The sequence below is a fragment of the Urocampus carinirostris genome, chromosome 8 (assembly GCF_059441175.1).
Source record: "Urocampus carinirostris isolate Australia breed hairy pipefish chromosome 8, RoL_Ucar_1.0, whole genome shotgun sequence".
NCBI classification, from domain to species: Eukaryota; Metazoa; Chordata; class Actinopteri; order Syngnathiformes; family Syngnathidae; genus Urocampus; species Urocampus carinirostris.
The window spans coordinates 25,105,448-25,124,892 of record NC_142356.1 but is presented as its reverse complement, the minus strand read 5'-3'; the positions used below and the strand labels follow the sequence as shown (position 1 = coordinate 25,124,892).

Below are 19,445 nucleotides of genomic sequence, written 5' to 3'. Positions count from 1 at the left end.
CGGATCAGAAAGGAAGGTGGGGGTGGGTCACAAAGCTCGACGCCGTCTCTTGACTAAACTGAGCTTGAGATGGAAGAAGATGAAACATTGAATGCCCCCCTTTACCCTCCTGCTTTTCGCTACCTTCTCTCTCAAGCTCAATAATTCTCCCACATACGCAAGCATACAAAGCCCACAGGTCTTGTTGGTTGCCTCAGCCTGTGGGTAAATGTGATTTTAATGAGATCCTGCCGAACGGACACGAGGCACACATTCTCACGCCAGACCGCCGGCTCCAGGCAGCCTGGGCATTTTTTTTTCGTCCGGCCACTTCACAGTGTGGCGTCGAACTTAAGTCGTATGCGTGTGTTGAATGAAGACATTGGCAGATGTAACATCAATATATTTTAGATGCCAGAAACCGTTCAAGAAAGGTGTCAAGAAACTTAAAACCGCATATCATGAAAAAAAGCACAGTACTTTATAAAAACGTGTATGCAAATAGTTTGAAGTATCTGGTTTGTCGGCCCAACTATCAAGCAAGATTTCAAAAACTTGAATAACGACATTGGCAGTGTATTTACCATGCCAGTAACACCAACCGCTTCTGAGAGATGAACCACAATTAAAGTCTACTTTTCTCAGGGAAACCAGAAAACGTTTGATGGCTTGAATACAAAAATGTAGGTCTTTCAAACACTTTCAAACCTATAAAATGGGAAGTTATACTACCAAGTATGTAAGTTGCATATTGCTCAAAACATTTGCTTTCAAATATCTGGCTGGATTTTTTCCGTAACACTGCAGCAATTTAAATGTATAAAATTGCAGTTGAAAATGAAAAGGATTTGGGGTAGGTTCAAATAGAAAGAGGTATAAGCAGGAAAAATGCACTTTTTAAAACCAGTTGAATACTTTGGTTTAAAGTGTGTCCGCTAACACAAAGTATCAACAACTGATTTTTAACTTCCAGTTTACAGTTTTCTTTTGTTTTCTCCTGTGGGACTTCCGTGGCTAGCGATGGCGGTGTTGGGAACGGAAAAAACGGGTCAGTAGCCGGGACAGGAGAGCAAAAACGTGGTCGCACTGGTCGGGTTTCGGAAGCGAGTCGTAAACTTGAATGGGAGAGTAGACGTGGTCAGGATCAAAAACGGGTCGAAGCAGGGGGAAAGATAGGACAGAAAACAGGTTGGAGCCAGGGTCAAAAAAAGGCTTGCCTAGTGTAAACTGAGGTTCGCAGACGGACTGACAACTGGGGACAGATAGGAGTGGGTTTGAATAGGGACAGAGAGCCAATCAGAGTCCGAGGCGGTTAGCGCCAAAGGAGCGGGCACGGGTGAAGCATATCGGTAATCATGACAATTTCTTCTGTTCCTAGCCCCATTTCAAATTATTATTCTCCGTCTCGACTAAGTCTTATTCGTTGGGTTTTCTACTTTTAGGTGCCAATAACCCTGCCGAAAAGGGAAATGCCACCCAAAAATGGTTTCAAAAATGGCCCACAGCGATTTTAGTTTTCAGATGTTATTGTTATCAGAATAACTCTTATTATGAAATGATAACATACTAGGCATTCTGTTATTACCTATATTTCATGTTGATGATGTGGTGTAGTAGTAGTCTGTAGTTTGTTCAGCCTTTTGAGACTTCTTGTGATAAAGGGCTAAACAAATAAACATGACTTGACTTCTCAGTAGTGTCAATTAACATAAGCATACTGTTCAGCCTGTTGTTGGTTCTAATCTATTTTTATTTTGTTATGCTTATGAGGTTAATTTTAAATGATGTTTCTGACCTTGGTATTGTACTTCATCGAATACAATTTCTCCAAAAAAACAACATACTCCAATGTGACTTAAGCATGTTTTCATTATTTATTAAATATCTGGTGCGACTTCGGAACAACTTATAGTCCATAAAATATGTAGTAAGTACATCCAATAAACACTGTGTCCTTTATTCATTTTGCTACAACTTGAGAAGTTTGAGACTGATGTAAATACATTTATTGGTGTAATACCCTTTTAAAACAATTGTCTACATATACATTGTTTAGTCTCTTAGTTGCCTGCCAAACCATGAACTCAAACAATCTTGTGAAATGATAAGAATTTCCCAATACTATTTGGAATGTTGACGCTTTCTGTTGCAGCAGCATGCTACTTCACATAATTCCACGCACCCCCATGCCTAGTTTGACAACTCAAAACTTGGAAAATAGGCATGGCTTAGATTAGAAACACAATTTCAAGTGACTGACCATCTAAGCCATGGCAAAGCCAGCCAGGAAAGTTTTTGGGTGCACAGAATAGCACAGGCTAACATGACAAGCAGCAAACATTCACATGTTTAGCAATGTAGTCACTATGCAGTGAGTCCAATGCATGCGTCAAATACACAGACTTCAAGTCTTATGTGTGCATTGGTGGATTCATGTTAAATTCTGCCTACCTTAATGTTAAATTATGCAAACGAAGCTTTTACTGCCACTTCTGGGTAGGAAATGATCCAACTTTGAATTTAAACGACAGACTTCCAAACTTAATTAAATACTTAGCTGGCCACATTCCTGTAAGTTAAGATACAGGGCTGTTTTTTTAACATGTCGGACTTTCAATTTTTTAACCAAATAATGGAACTGGAATGAAACCAGTTCTTGGATTCAGGTGCCATAGAACACATCCAAAATACATATTGAGCAAATTTCCAACATAATTCATTATAAGCGATTGAGTTTTTGGAATTAATTTTCTTTAATGAGCGACTACTGCAGATAAAAATATTGAAATGTGTTGTAAACCTATGGCAGTGAAGAGAGTGCAAGGCCAGGGCCATTACTCAGTTAGGGAACGTGAGCGTTTGAATGTGTTCAAGGGCATCCTGATATGTGTTTCTATAATCCACAATTTTCATTGTTGCAAACGTGTTATCGTATTTGGTCGTTGGAGTCCAAGTCTTTATCATCCTTTTTTTACTTAAAAGGCTTTACTACGCAAACCTAACTTCCATACCATTGCATACAGATTTTGTTATCAAACTAGCTTTATACTTGAGAATAATAAACCAAAAGCTTTGTTTGAATTCAGAACACCCATAAATGTCACCCTAAACAATTTTATCATATTATATTGAGATAGCACTGTAGTCAAAATATGCTCTTGTTTTGAGTTAGCCATAAATAATAATTTTGCCACGATTTGCAATCATGTATGCATGCTTTTTAGCTCACCCAAAACAGTGATTGTAAGTGAAGATTATGATTTTCTGAATAGAACTTGAATTGTCATTGCCTAACTGCATCGACGTGCAGCCAGGCTGTGCCTCACCTATCATCATGGAAATATAAAATTAAAAATATATAAAATAGTTATATTTATATAATGTTATAAGAGCTCCATGGAATTCGGAACTTGCCCTCTCCCGCCATCTCCTGGCTTCAAATCATGCTCACTATCGTAGTCAGCTTGTTCATGGTTCACGTGCGAGTACATACGTTTCTTACAAGTGCTCGAATAAACTCTTCTTTTGTGATTGGGGTTGGAAGGCCTCCTCTTACTTTCACCATTTTCATGCTACACTGACAAGTGTGGCTGAAAGGAGTTTACGCCGCAGGGTGGCTGGGCTCTCCCTTAAAGATAAGTTGAAAAGCGCAGACATCCGGTAGAAACTCAGGGTAGAGCTGCTGGTCCTCCGCATTGAGAAGAGCCAGTTGTGGTGGATTGGGCATCTGATAAGGATGCCTCTTGGAATGTTCCGGGCATGTCCCACTGGCCTAGGTCACGCTGGATGGAATAAGTCTCTTGGCTGGCCTGGTAACACCTCAAGATCCCGTCAGATGAGCTGGATGAAGTGGCTGAGGGTAGAGAGGTCTGGGTTTCCTTGCTGAGGCTGCTGCTTCTGCGACCCGACCCCGGATAAGCTGAAGAAAATGGATGGATGGTAATATTTAAAAAACACTGAAATGAGGTAAAAAAACATTTAAAAATCGTCTAATTTGTTTTATTCACTTGTTGCCTCGAGAAAGGTAGTTTCGCATGGAGCGCGGAGTGATATTGTGCCTCGTGAAAAACGCACGGTCGAGAGCGCGGCGGAAGAGGAAAACGAGGGAAAGTGGTGAGAAACTAGAGGGTGCTGAACGACCGCTCAGCGCTGTCAGCAGATGGAGAATCGGCGAGCTTGCGAGAGCTCCACGTACCACCATGCCGACATTTGGACTACATAAAGTACCCAAAAAACCTCCCAAGATTCGGGATTAATCTTTCTTCAAGAGGGGATAGAAGGTGGGTGTCGTGTCTTTTTTGTTATCCTTTTCTCAAAAAGTAGACCGTTCCTTGCCTTGCACAGAATAAAGTGCAGAAAAGTTACGCGTTTTCTGATTGTTTTGCTGACAAAATCACGACAAAGTTGAATGGATATTAAACTTTACCCACTTTGATTTCAAATACAGATTGGGGATTTCACGCTCACCGTTTGAATAAAAGATCGATTTTTTCCACGCGTTTGGAAGGAATTCCTCGCTCGGCTTGATGTTTAGAGTTGGGGGATGGGAATGTTAACTACTTTTCTTCAAGTACTTCACTCTATATAATAACTCAAATGGAATATTTAAAAACGAGTGGCATCGTTTATCCGTGCGGTTGGCGTCCTTACGGGAAACACATTCCCCTCCTTGTTTAAACTAGGAAAACTGAACTTTCCCCTCCTTGTATTCCCCTCACAATGGACGCCCACGAACAGCAGATGGTTCTTTTGTACCTGCAGGTTATACGAATTCACATTTGGTGATTTCTGATCCCCCGCACGAGAAAGCTGAACACGCGAGTAAATGTGTACGGTTTCCCCTGAAGATGTTTTAATTTTCTTGTAATGGTAATCGCTTCTGGCATTTTATGTGATGGGGTACCACTTTTATGACTGCGCGGGGATAGTGAGATAGCGGAATTTCTTTATCATCCTGGTATAATTCATGGAGTGATATAAGTCTGCGAAATGGAAATCCATTTGCATAATGGCATGTGTGCGCAACGGTGGTTTATGGGCAATTTGTGGCGTGCTCACATTAAGCGAGTGTGTGCATAAATGAGCCAGCGAGTCACTAGACTTTTCCCACACATACACTGGGAACGAATGTGATGCGATAGCTTATCACAGAACGTCACACTATTTATGAAGTTCGCATTGCTCAGGAAATGGGATATGAGGTAAAATTTCACATCTGGATATTATGGTTTTGTGTTTCCGCTCGACTGTAATAACACATCTGGTAAAAGTAACTACCAACGTTTTGCACATTTTCCGAAAGTCAGTAGCAGTGTAAGGTGCGTTCTTGATAAAAAGTCATTAGTTATAATTAATACTTACTCCACTGAAATAACAATTCCGGTACCCCCCCAGATTGCTGACACCCAAAAGTAGCGTGATACCCTGGAAATATACAAATAACCGCATATACTTACATTGAAGCTGACCTCCTAAAATTTCTTTAACACAGCCACATAATAAAATAATTTAAAGAAAATGCGTACAACAACCTGTGGTAGTGGTTAACCTTTGATATTTCTTAGCTCATGCAATCTTGATAGTTTACCACTAAACCTTTGCTGGAGATACTCCATATCCGTTTTGCCTTTTGTCTTCAAACCACTCGATTCAGCTCAACTCCATTTCTGGGTTACGTCCAAGGCGTTTTTTTTGTTCCTCTAGAATAAGAGTAGTGCAAAAATAATTTTACAAATAAAAATACCAACACGTCTACTGTAAATTCCTTGCTTAGGTTTGCCCTATTGATTTCCCGCTGTTTTATTGTTCCTGTATAAGGCACGCACCCTCCTCGAGTGATGCCTACCATTTCCTTATGGTTACCCACAACCAAATTTGTGCATTTGAGATGACGCCCTGAATTCAGCATTTTATTTTGTAGTGAGTATAAAATAGAGCCTAGGTTTGAGTGCTGTATATATGGTAGGGAGAATGTCAGCAGGGAAACGTTCTTGTACTCTGTGCTTGAGATGATGTCACCTTTACCATATTAAGTTGTGCATTTTAGGCCCATAAAATCATGCCAACTCCACTTCATCAACGTGATTAGCGGTGCGGTGCTGCCAGATTGAGGGTTAACTATTATGTCCTGAGTAAAGGTGGAACTGATACTGATTAAGTGGTGTTAAAATTTTGAACTGTTTTTAAATAAATAGCTAAGTAACGGACCATGTTGTAATGATGCTTGAGTTAAACATTCTCATTCAGATTCAGATTCAGATTCAGATTCAGATCTACTTTATTGTCATTCTAGTACACGTGTATACAGAACGAAATGTCGATGCATCTGACCCCCAACAGTTTCCTTGAATGTACAGATATAAATAATGTGGTATTGTATTTTGGCTACGTGTAGTGTTTTACCATAGTGCCGATAGTGCAAGAAGAGTAGCTAACCAGATGTGCAATATGGGCAGTCAGGTTAACAAGTCAGGTACACAGTAACATTAACACTGTAACAATAACGCTGTAATTACAATAGTGCAGAGAGCAATGTGCAAGGAGTGGCAAGCTATAAAAAAAAACTGCCAGTAGTGCAAAAGTCAGATTAGCAGCCGTTTAGATTTAAGTTAACTATATGTTAGATTGACCATTTAACAGTCTAATGGCCAGGGGGACTAGACTATTGCGGAGCCTGGTGGTCCTGCACCGCACACTGCAGTACCTCTTCCCAGAGGCTAGCAGAGTGAACAGTCCATGATGGGGGTGAGAGGGGTCCCCGGTAATGTTTTTTGCATGGGATAGGCAGTGCTTCTGGCCAATGTCCTGAATGGAGGGAAGTGTAGTCCCGATTATTTTCTCTGCTGTGTCCTCGTTACCCTCCTCACACTACCCCAGTCGGTCATAATGTGTGACCGTAAGCCAGGACGGGAGAGTAGACGTGGTCAGGATCAAAAACGGGTATTGTATTCCAGGATATCCTAACATTGCACGTGTCACACAGTTAATGGTAAATTGTCTGCATTTATTTAGTGATTTTCAAGTCAACGAAGACCTCCCAAAGTGCTTTACAATGTGCTTCACACCTAAGAGAAAGCCGAAAACTGGGAGTAGTTTTTTAAACACACACACACACACACACACACACACACACACACACACACACACACACACACACACACACACACACACACACACACACACACACACACACACACTCATAGGGAGTCAGGCATGCAAGGCGCATACCTGCTTATTGGGGGCATTAGGGATTCAGTGTCTTGCCCAAGGACACTTCGACATATAACACGGAGGAGCCGAATGAAGTGCGCATTGCTGAGGAAACTGCATTTGAGGAACAACTTCATAACTGGATATTATCGATTGTTTTGTGTTTCAGCTCAATCGTAATAACTTATTTATTAATGGTAAAAAAATAGCATCCGATGTTTTTACACATTTTCTTGAAGTCAGGAGTTATGAGAAGAGTGTCTGTGTCCTTCCTAGTTTGGTCGTTAGTCTGGGTTGAAAAAAAAGGGTTTGTAGCAAAATCCCTGTTTTAAAGATAGTTTAGGTCAGTGGTTGGCAACCACCGGGCCGTGAACCAGGTCGCAGGTTCGATTCCCGGCTCCCTGTGTTGTGTGTTGAAGTGTCCACTGAATCCCTAATACACCCGATAGAAGGTAGTTGCCTTGCATGGCTGATGCTGCTATCGGTTAGATAGTTTGTTAAAGGGAAAAGTGTGAACCACGTTGTAAAGCGCTTTGGGAGGTCTTGACTTGAAAAGCGCTATATAAATGCAGACACTAAAAAAGTGTGATGATGAAATGATCAAATGCCTTTTTCTGTGTAATCTAGATCCACTGTGGTCTCTAGATTACACTGTGGGTTTGGGTTTATAATAATAAGGATAATCACCAGTTTTTTATTACTTGTGTTTTTATTAGGCAGGACTGCGAGAAATTAGTCAGACATTAAACAGATCCGTGGTAAAGACAAGTTAGCCGACCACTGGTGTAGGTTGTGTACGCCCAGTGATTTCCAACTTTTTAAACCCAGTCACACACAGACATTAGAAAGATTGCACTGCAAACCAAACACACAATAAGCTTTAGTGTATACCTAAATAATGATGCTATCTTGATTTACTCACATTTTATTCAGTATGAATCCTGTGCTTTTTTAGTTGTACACATTTTTAAGTCTATAATACCTTTGTATGAATAGTAACAGATGTATACACAAGTCTATTGGTGGAATATTTAATTATTTTACTTGTGAAATTAGATACTTTCCCACAGCTCAGCCCACAGATTTGGGATCACTAGTCTAGGATATAAGTTTAGAGATCATTTGAGGCTCTGGACTTATTCCGCTAATCTCCCGTTCACTTTCTGCAATTTGTCAATGAGACTTATAGTCTTTGTGCAACATTTTTATTTTCCCTCATTGATCACACTTGGTGAATATATAATTTCACCTGCTACTGATAGCAGGTAGTTGCCTTGCATGGCTGACTCAGTTAGCGTGTAAAAGGGAAAAGTGTGAAGCACATTGTAAAGCGCTTTGGGAGGGCTTCATTGACTTGAAAAGCCCTATATAAAATGCAGACCATTCATTCCATTTGAGAACATGGGTAGAAATATGAAATGAGCCAACATCATTTGTAGAACGATGTGATGAAATGAAATGAAATGAAATGATCTGAAATGATCTGCATTTATATAGTAACAGTTTAAATATATACATTTTTTTTACTTTTACTTTTGTTATTTTGTCTTAGGTTTTATTATTAAAGGTGTGCTTGTCGTGATGACATAAGTTATTTTTATGTACCTCATGGCTCTCTTGTGAATATAACTTTTCAGCAAAACTAACACCACAATTATAACCTTTCGACATAAATACTTGTCAGAATCGATCACTTTATATTTGTATTTTGCATGGATGCCGACTAATTACAAAACAAATTGTTTACATGTATGCATAGTCTTACATTTAATCACAAGACCCTTAATATTACAATCAATTTCTAATTGTTGTAATTCCCAAATTCCCTTCATAGCTTCCCAAGTAATCTTATTTTTTTTACTAGTTCTAAAATGGAGTATTTCATGTGATAACTTTAGTCTGACGTTTCTCTTTACGCAGGTGGTACAACAGCAGCAGCCGGGGATAAGGTACGATGACAGGGCTGCGGGCGCTTTCGCTGGCCTTGCCACTCCTGCAGCTCCTCTGGACTGCAAAGGCCACCTCCCTTCATTTCACGAAGCCAGTTTACAATGCAACCATCTACGAAAACTCTGCTGCCAAGACTTACCTCGAGAGCCACATTAAAATGGGAATCTACATCACCGACCCTGCCTGGGAGATACGCTACAAAATCATCAGCGGGGACAACGAGAACTTATTCAAGGCAGAGGACTATGTTTTGGGAGATTTCAGCTTTTTGCGCATTAGAACCAAAGGCGGTAGCACAGCCATTCTCAACCGGGAGGTTCGAGACCACTATGTGCTAACTGTAAAAGCGTCAGAGAGGGGCACTAACATGGAGTCCCGCACGCAGGTTACAGTGCAGGTGCTTGACACCAACGATTTGAGGCCACTTTTTTCACCTACTTCCTACAGCATCTCGCTACCCGAAAACACAGTCATACGTAGCAGTGTAGCTAGGGTGACTGCAACAGATGCAGACATCGGTACGAATGGGGAGTACTACTATAGTTTCCGCGAGTTGACAGACATGTTCGCTGTGCACCCTACTAGCGGCGTGGTGACGCTCACTGGCCGCCTGGACTACTCTGACACCAAGCTTTATGAGCTGGAGATCCTGGCTGTAGACCGTGGTATGAAGTTATATGGAAGTAGCGGTTTTAGCAGCACAGCTAAATTGACTGTCCGGGTGGAACAGGCTAATGAGAATGCACCTGTGGTCACTTCTGTCACCCTTGCACCATCCGACACTGACCTCGACCCTACTTATGCCATTGTAACAGTGGAAGACAATGACCAGGGACCAAACGGGGAGATTGCATCTCTTGGTATTGTTGCTGGTGACCCACTACAGCAGTTCAGGGCTGTTAGAACGAGCCCAGGAAGCAAGGAGTATAAAATAAAAGCGGTGAAGGAGGTTGACTGGGAGAGCCAACCTTATGGATATAATCTGACTTTGCAGGCAAAGGACAAGGGCAACCCACCTAAATTTTCATCTGCTAAAATGATACATGTTTTTTCCCCTCAGTTCAAAACAGGCCCCCCTGTTTTTGAAAAGGCAGTTTACAGAGTCAACTTGAGCGAATTTGCCCCACTACACACGCCCGTCGCAATGGTGACTGCTCTACCAAAGCATCCTCAGCTCAAATACGCTTTTAGTCACAAATCGGACCGATTTACCATCAACCCTGACACCGGCTTGATCAGCACAGCGGCACAGATCAATGCCAACACAGCGGTCCACTTTGAGCTGGATGTGACGGCTAGTGGTGGGAAAGAGGCAACAAAAGTCATTGTACATATAATCGATGTTAACAACAATGCGCCTGAATTTCAGCAAACGTCATACAGAGCCAGTGTTGATGAAAACGCACCTATCGGGACAAGTGTGGTGACGGTCAAGGCCGTTGACCTGGACCAAGGTGAGAACGGCTATGTGACGTACAGCATCACCAATCTCAACACGCAGCCATTCGTCATTGACTATTTTTCCGGCATCATCAGTACCGCTGAGCTACTTGATTACGAGCTTATGCCAAGGATTTATAGTCTTAAAGTCAGGGCCTCGGACTGGGGAACCCCTTTCCGGAGGGAAGTGGAAGCAATTGTCACAGTGACATTGAATAACTTAAATGACAACAAGCCCTTGTTTGAAAATGTAGACTGTGACGTCACCGTGCCCAGAGACCACGGTGTGGGTGAGCAGATCACCACTGTGTCAGCAATTGATGCCGATGAACTGCAGCTTGTTCGCTACTACATCAAATTTGGGGACGACCTGGATCTATTTGAGCTAAACGCAAACTCGGGCGTGCTTTCTCTCAAGAACAAGCTGAATGAGGGCGAGGCGGCAAAAATGTCCTTTTACAGTTTGCAGATTGTGGCAAGCGATGGTGAGCGTGAGACGGAACGTATGTACATGAATATAACAGTCATTACTGCTCGCATGCCTGTCCAGGTGAAGTGTGTTGAAACTGGAGTGGCTACGATGTTGGCTGAAAAGCTACTTCAGGGTAGCAAAGTCCATACCCAGCCTGAGCCTGACGACCACTTTATCGACATTCATTCTATCAACCGGTATGCACCAAGGTTTGACGACTCCTTTCCTAGCTCTATAGAAGTCCGCGAGGACCTACCTGTTGGGGGTCGCATTGCTCATTTAGGTGCCACCGATGCCGACAGTGGCTTCAACGGGAAACTTGTGTACGTAATATCTGGAGGTGACACAGAGAGCCGCTTCTTAGCCGAAATGGAAACTGGCTGGCTTATGGTTTTTTCGCCTCTTGACAGGGAAACAAAAGACCATTACACGCTCAATATCACGGTCTATGACCTTGGCATTCCACAGAAGTCCTCCTCGCGTCTGCTCGATGTCAAGATCTTGGATGCTAATGACAATATCCCACAGTTTTTGCAGGATTCATACTCCGTTGAAATAAGCGAAAGCACTCCAGTGGGAACAGAAATTATCCAGGTAGACTCAACCGATAAGGATCAAGGCGACAACGGCGTAGTAAGGTACTCGATTTTGGGCGGCACGGATCATTTTGCTATCAACTCAGAGTCAGGGGTGGTGACCGTCATCAAACCTCTCGACCGTGAGCTGCATTCCCTGTATGACTTGAAAATTGCAGCCCATGACTTGGCAGAGAAAGAACCCCAGCTTGTGTCTACCGTCCCACTTAGAATCGCTCTGGAGGATGTGAACGACAACCCACCTAAGTTTATCCCCCCAAACTATCGTGTCAAGGTGAGGGAGGACCTCCCTGTTGGCACTATAGTCATGTGGCTGGAGGCCCACGATCCAGATGTTGGTGCTTCTAGTCAGATCCGGTACAGCCTGATAGATAACGGAGATGGGAACTTTGAAGTGGACAAACTGACTGGAGCTGTCCGCATTGTACAGAACTTGGACTATGAGACCAAGCAGGTATATAACTTGACTGCAAAGGCCAAGGACAAGGGCAGGCCTATGTCGCTGTCTTCCACTTGCTTTGTGGAAGTAGATGTGGTGGATGTCAATGAGAACCTCTACCGGCCTTTGTTTCGTTCCTTTGTGGAAAAGGGATTTATTAAGGAGGATGCTGTTGTTGGGACATCTGTGATGACTGTCACAGCTGAGGATGAGGACAAAGGGAGAGATGGAGAAATCAGATATTCCATCCGGGATGGTACTGGCCTGGGGATATTCACCATTGATGAAGAAAGTGGTAAGTTTTTTTTAATTTTCTCAAACAGAACTACGTGTTTGGAATATGCAGTTATCTATTGGAATAAATAGTGTGGACTAATGAGTTTAGAACAATGAGGTGAAGAGAGTATTTCTTGTTCTGGTTCCTGTCTCATCGGTAATCATCTGGAGTGTAACAGCTGCTTCACAGACCTTGTCAGACATTCTTCCAAATCACTGCGGAAGAACTGAGTTTATTCCTGATCTGACCTATTTTAAGAGATCCGCCACACTTCACACCCCAATTCGCTCTCCACAATAATGTTTTATATGATTTAAAATATTTTATGTCAAAGTTTCTCACATTGTGGCTTAGCTGCCCAATAATCATTTTTACATCTGAGTTAATTTTGCTCCAAAGTAAGCAGCCTGGAATTCCAGGAGTTCTTACAACACCCACGACTTCCCCCAACCTCACAGCAACCTGCTGTGTTTTTTAGGGGGACTGGCTTTCTACATTGTTAAAACGTTTTCCTGTGTGGCATGGTGGAGATGCAAAACTGTAATTTTTTTAAAGAATATCGTTATCGTTTTTTATTATCATTAGAAACACTAAACTGTATGACAAAAGATTTGAGGAAGAGGCTAAAAACTGACTATAAAGACAGGAAGTGGGATAAAATCCTGAGTGGTTCATGAATTTGGCAAGGGTGTGGATGAGGATAAAACAATATGATTATATTCCCAGACCAGCAGTAACTCCTTATAATCTTAGGATATTGATATATCTAGTTATTCAAGATTCCGTACAATGTACAAAACTGATACAAAATAAATTGATAATAGTGTGGTGCTTTGACATAGTATAAATTAGAATGTTTGATACCACATTTATTTCAGCTTGATACCAACAACTACATTTTGAGTAGTCATTGTACGGATATGATTCCTTTCACTCTGCAAAAAAATGCGGATATTTTTTAAAGAATTACCATCAAATCCAAATATAATATTTTGGTTAATAATTGGTTGCATTTAATTCAGAGAGATCTATTATTTGTGTTATTTTTAGTTCTATATTCTTAAACAGTCACAAGAGGGCAGCCAGTACAGGTATCGGCCACATACCTTAAAAGGGCTTCGTAAAAAAAGTAGAAGTATGTAAAAAGTCTTAGACCACCCACACATTTTATGATCTTGGGGTAGGAGTAAAAGAATGGTTGTTTGGGGCAAGTAAGGAAATGCACAAATTCCATACTAAAAATACAGCACAGCGTGTCAGACCATCAATAGCCCCTTCAAACATAAATATAAGAACACGTTGCAATAATAGGTGGGATGGTAGGATTTTTTTCACTTGTCAAAATTTTGATGACATAGTCCTTTCATTTTGTCACGGTCTGTTGGTGTTCTGTCTTGCTGGTCATCAGCATTGTGGTGTCATTTCAATCCCCGTTTTACCTCATTGTTTTGTTTTAGTAACTAGATAGTCGGGATGCTTTATTGGCTTTTTCTGATTTATTGCTACTCTTCTTCTGTTTTAAGTGCAAAATTGACAGATGGCAGAATGTGGCATTCAGACTTACTTTAGTGGTAATACCATAAATTTGAAGCTTGGTTGGATCTTTTGGCTTAGACTTGATGTAAATTATGAGAGGTACAACGGTTGGATTGCTCCAAGGTTGGGCTTCAATGTTTTTGATTATATCTGAGATAAGCAATGACTAAAATTGGCAGAGGTGGTTATGCCTCCGTGATATTCTCATAAATGAAGGGTGTGGTTTATTTGGCGTGCAAAATGAAAAGCAATGAAAGCGGTGCACAGAACTTTGCAATGGAATCTTCTAGAGAATATGGTTTTAAATTGTTAAATGAAAATAAAAAAAACGACTCAAAAAAGCAGAGTTGTAAAATGCCAGAAGCCACTAACCTTCTGTTAGATTCAAGCGGTAGATTAAGCTGGTTACAGAGTTCTTTTTTATTGTGGTGGCGAAATTGGGATTGTGTGAAACATAATTGTCATGGTGTGAATATTAAAATATCTACAGAAAAATGGTTATGTGTTTAAAACAGTTCTAACATGCCATTGGGGAGGCACAGAATTCATAATTTTGCTGACTTTGGAATTAAAAGAAGGAAGTTTGAGCGCCGCAACCCTGAGCTTTATGACACTGCTACCACAATACCACAATTACAATGTGGAGGCAATTAATCCTCACACCCTTTGAAATCCTGCTTTGTCTTCTGACGTACATATATGCTTCTTTAAAGTCCATGAAATGTAAAAATCCTGTCTAATAGTGGATTCAATAAATCTGACAAATTTTAATAATTAAAAAAATCCCTGGGGCAGCACGGCGGCGCAGTGGTTAGCGCATGTGCGGAACACAGTTCATGTCTTGGGAACCTCCTGTGTGGGTTCAAATCCAGCTCCAGACTTTCTGTGCAGAGTTTGTATGTTCTCCCCGTGCTTGCGTGGGTTTCCTCCGGGCACTCCGGTTTCCTCCCACATTCCCAAAACATGCATGTCAGGTTAATTGGCCGGTCCAAATTGTCCCTAGGTGTGAATGAGCGAGTGAGTTGTCTGTCCTCGTGTGCCCTGCGATTGGCTGGCAACCAGTTCGGGGTGTCCCCTGCCCACTGCCTGATGATTGCCGGGATGGGCTCCAGCACCCCCGCGACCCTACTGAGGATAAGCGGTGTAGCTAATGAGGATGAGGATGAGAAAAAAATCCCTAGTATATTCAAGACATTTATCATTAATAAAACTCAAGAAATTCAAAGCATTCTTTGCAGAATCTCCGAATCTACTTGATTTTATTTTGACGAAATTGTTGCAGCATAGGTGTAATAGTAAAGCTGGATTTTTCATAAAATGATTGTTTTGTCTGTATTATCACTTTAGCTTGTTTTTGTACTGATTAGAATGAAAGCAAATTGATAAACCAAAAATCTGTATTTGAGTATCCTAAACAAAGATATTTTTTACATGAGCGTTGTTTTGTTCTGCCTAATGCAGATGAGTCCCTTTTAACTTTGTGTAAAACACACCTTTCTTACTGTTTAATAGTAGATCGCTCATGAAATTAAAGACTTTTTCAGGAACTTTAAGCCCGGATGGGATTGTAGTGGAACATGCAAATTATTTTTTTCTATTCACCTTTTTTCCCAGAAAAAAAATGTGTTATCTGTTCGTCTCGGCATGAAATTAGATTCCCGGTTGTATAATGTATGCATTGCCCTTTCTTCTCGTGATAATATATGCATTGCCCTTTCGTTCGGCATGCTGTGAAGAGATTTCTTTCCAAAACTGTTATTGTATTTTCGAAACAATTTTTTTCAGTGGCTCCGTTTCCCCCTGTCCATGCCCCCCTTATTTTAGCGTCGAACTTTCTGGTCAGTAATGAATTTTTGTCGTATTTGCCAACATTCCGCTTAAGTTGGCGTACAGATAAAATCCTTAACAACTGCAAAGTGTCACCTGAATCCAATCCAAACAGTCTTCTCGCTTGAGTGCTGTCGCCGTGGAGACGGCAGCAGGAATGCACGCGACAGGACAAAGTTGATTGCTGGTCGCTTAACGAAAAGCACACTTTGGTCATTAAGAGGATGCAGCGGCCGTTCTCAGCCAACCCCATTAAAACTTCTTAAGCGATTTGAAAGAGGGCAGACTTTTCTTCCTCCCCGTGGTCATTTAGCATTCAGGTTGCAAGAAACAACTGGTATAACCAACGCTAAAGTGAAGCAGTTCAGCATAGGTTGATATTGCAATAAAACAAATGAAAACTAATAAAACAATATTCTGGGCTTGTGAGTACAGGATAAGGTTGTAGTGGTTTCACAAATGCACTTTTCAAACGATTTACCATCCTTTCTATACCAGCGAGGAGGAACACGGCGGACTATGACCGCAAAGAAAGATAAGTCAGTGGAAAATTCACCAAGTCCATGCTTCACACGAGTCCTTTGTCCAGACTGAATCCTGCTGGTGGCTTCATAGGACTAAAGACAAGACCACAACAACATTATAAGGGAACAATGTAGAAACTATATGAAATGATCCATTGAGATGTCAAGTGAATAAACTTGCTCATCAGAAAGAGGCTCGGTTAATTAACTTCATTCATATATCCATTTTCACCGCTTATCCTTTGTAGGGTCGCGGAGGCGCCAGTGGCCATCCCAGCTATCATCGGGCAGTGGGCAGGGGACACCCTTAACTGGTTGCCAGCCAGTCGCAGGGCACACAGAGACTGACAACTCGCTTATTCCCACCTAGGGACAATTTGGACTGGCCAATTAACCTGACATGCATGTTTTTGGAATGTGGGAGGAAACTCACGCAAACACAGGGAGAACATGCAAACTCCACACTAGAAGATTCTATCTCATGAGCTCAGAACTGTGCCGCACACACCCTAACCACTGCGCTGCCGGGCTGCCCTGTTAACTAACTTGTCAGTCCGAATCATATCTTTTAGCTAGGCTATTTATTGAATGTACAAAGATTAATGTTTTAATGTAATTTTCAATCAATGCTCGTCTTAGTTTTTTTGTTTTTTTTCAATGCGCTCTTCAAAAGTTACTGTCTCAAATCTTTACCTCTGAGTAGGGCTAGGGGTTTGACAAAATAAGATCACAATTTTGGCAATCATTCTAAATGATTGAGATATCAATTGACTTTTTTGTTATTTAAAAACATCTCAAGTAGAATAAAACTATAACAATATATTCAAATTTTATTGTATTTGTTGGATTCCTTAACCACCAGGGTTGAGGGAGACCATTACTTATGGTGTGCAAGTACTGCTTGTTGGCCCCTCTCCATGCCAACATATGTTTCAGCTCCGTCTCGAACCAAAGACCTTTTGCATGTTATGTTAATGTGGTTTGTAAGATTTCAATATTAATATTAATATTACTATAATATTTGAAAAAATGAACAAATTAACCAACACATTTTTATTTCAAGAAGGTTTGAAAATGTATCCAAAGAAAATACTTCTAACAACAACATACGACTTTTAATCGATTTTAATGTGAAATGAACTCATACACAGTACAGGTAACATCTGACTTAAGACCAAGGTATGTTCCGACCAACCAGCTGTGAATCCCTTACAATGGCACGATGTGCTGTAATTATGGTTTGTAGTTTTCTAGTTACTGTAATAGTCCTGCTCAGTCTGGCTGCCAAAATTGATGGGCATGTTGCCGAGCTGCTCAGTTCTGCCTCGCCATACATTGAATTATTGAAATGAGCATGTACTGTAAAAAATGAGCATCTTCTATAAAAAGTAGCATCCGGTAGCCATGGCTGTAAGTAGGAGTGGACATGAGTTGAGTAGGTCTAAGTCAGACATTACCTGTATTCATTTTTAAAAGAAGGCATGCGTTAAGGGGAAAAGGGTATTTCCACAATTCACTTAATTTTGAAAGTCCACACTATGTAATCATGTAAACGGTTGCTGTGCACCCCACTGATCAACAAAGATTAAGATTTTGGCACCCTCCTGCCAATAAAGTAATTTATTTTTCTAGTGCAACAGCGCTTGTCAGTTCCTTCATCCGTTATTTCATTGAGGGTACGTGCATTATTTCCAAAACAAGGTAATTAGCCACAAAATTTCAAAATGTATTATATTTAATATAACACCATAGAGCAAGGGTTGTCAAACCACACCCCATGGGTAGTTTTAGGCCCGCCATCTGATTTAATCTGGCTCGTGAAGCAAAAGAAAAAAACAGTAGCCGCTTCTAATCAAACAATGACCTGCAGTTTTATATGTTCGAGGGATGTCGCCAAAGCCATGCGCCACTCCAAACCACCCCCTTTAGCTGTATATGCTGACTACTATTTATAAACCAGGGAAAATTAAGGAAAAACCTATCCAAATGTTATTTTGATTTAATTAAAGATAGAAGTCATTGTTTGAAGCGATACAATTGCTGTTTCCGTTTGTGTACACCCCATAAATACGATATTTTTTACTGTGCTAATGGCTAACATTCAAATAGTTGGCCACATTTTGCTGCACATGTTTTTTTAAGGGTGGGTTGCATCGTTTGAGGTTTACTTAAAAAGTTGAAAGTATAATATTTTATCCATTAAATATGTGTTAACAATGTACAATTGAGTTCAAAGAGTCTTAATCATTTTTATCACCCACACCCATCTGCATTTATCAGAGCTGTTTGGGTCTTGGACCACATTAAGAGGCAGGAAAATGAGTGTTGTCATGCTTGTGCTTGCGGTCTTCATTTAGTGTTGTATGAATATGGCGAAAGTAAGACATAACAGTTACAAATACAATCCAAACACCCAACCAAATTCCAAAAAGATGAAAAGGGAAGAGTTTATTCAAGTGCGTCTAAGAAGTGATTGTACTTGCACGCGCCACATAAGCAGCTTGGCAGCGGCTACAATGATGATTGAAAAAAATGAATGAATGAAACTTGTTTCGAACATGACAAAACACAAACAAAACTAGGATATGGAGTCAGCGAGAACATTTTCAAATTCCAGACAGGACCTTTAAATCAATTTTATTTATCAAGATGCTACATTTCATGCTATAAGGCATTACTGAAGTAGCCCTATTTTATTGAATTGTTTAGGGCAAATTGTCAAATGTAATGCTTTAAAGGTAAATATTACTCCACTATTACTTTTAATAAAAGTTTTTATCTGTAAATAAATATATTTATTTTGAGTGTTTCAAATCCAATTTGATGAAATGGTTCCTCTATAAAGAAAAAGACAATGAAACTTGTGCGGGCTTATGTTATATCATTTTTGGTAGTTTATTGCCAAAGTATCAGATATAAGGCGAGCTGGGCTTCTTTTTTGCTGACTTAAAATGAAAATCAATCCATCACTGTTTTTTGTTTCTTTTTCTATGTGTCGCTCGGCTATACGCTCGGCTCACTCTTGGCTCAGCTGCGCTTTCGGTGGCAGCACCGTCTGACCCAGGAAAGCAGGCATGTGGGGGTGGGAAGGGCCAAAATCACCCCGAGTTCTCCAGAGTCCTCACAGATAAGATAATAAAACTGGGGTTTGCTTTGGGCTCAGTCCTTCAAATCAGGTTAATTGGTAGGGCTCGGA

At 40.8% G+C, this 19,445-nt stretch overlaps 1 protein-coding gene across 1 annotated transcript in view; it reads left to right on the top strand.

Moving 5' to 3' along the window:
- Positions 1 to 4,140: 4,140 nt before the first annotated feature.
- Positions 4,141 to 19,445, top strand: part of fat1a (FAT atypical cadherin 1a) — a 120,838-nt gene continuing 105,533 nt past the window's right edge. Inside the window, exons 1-2 of the mRNA XM_088342086.1 lie at positions 4,141 to 4,259; positions 9,109 to 12,380. Coding sequence (XP_088198212.1) covers positions 9,143 to 12,380 — 3,238 coding nt within the window. The 5' untranslated portion in view covers positions 4,141 to 4,259; positions 9,109 to 9,142. The remainder of the gene's footprint in view (positions 4,260 to 9,108; positions 12,381 to 19,445) is intronic.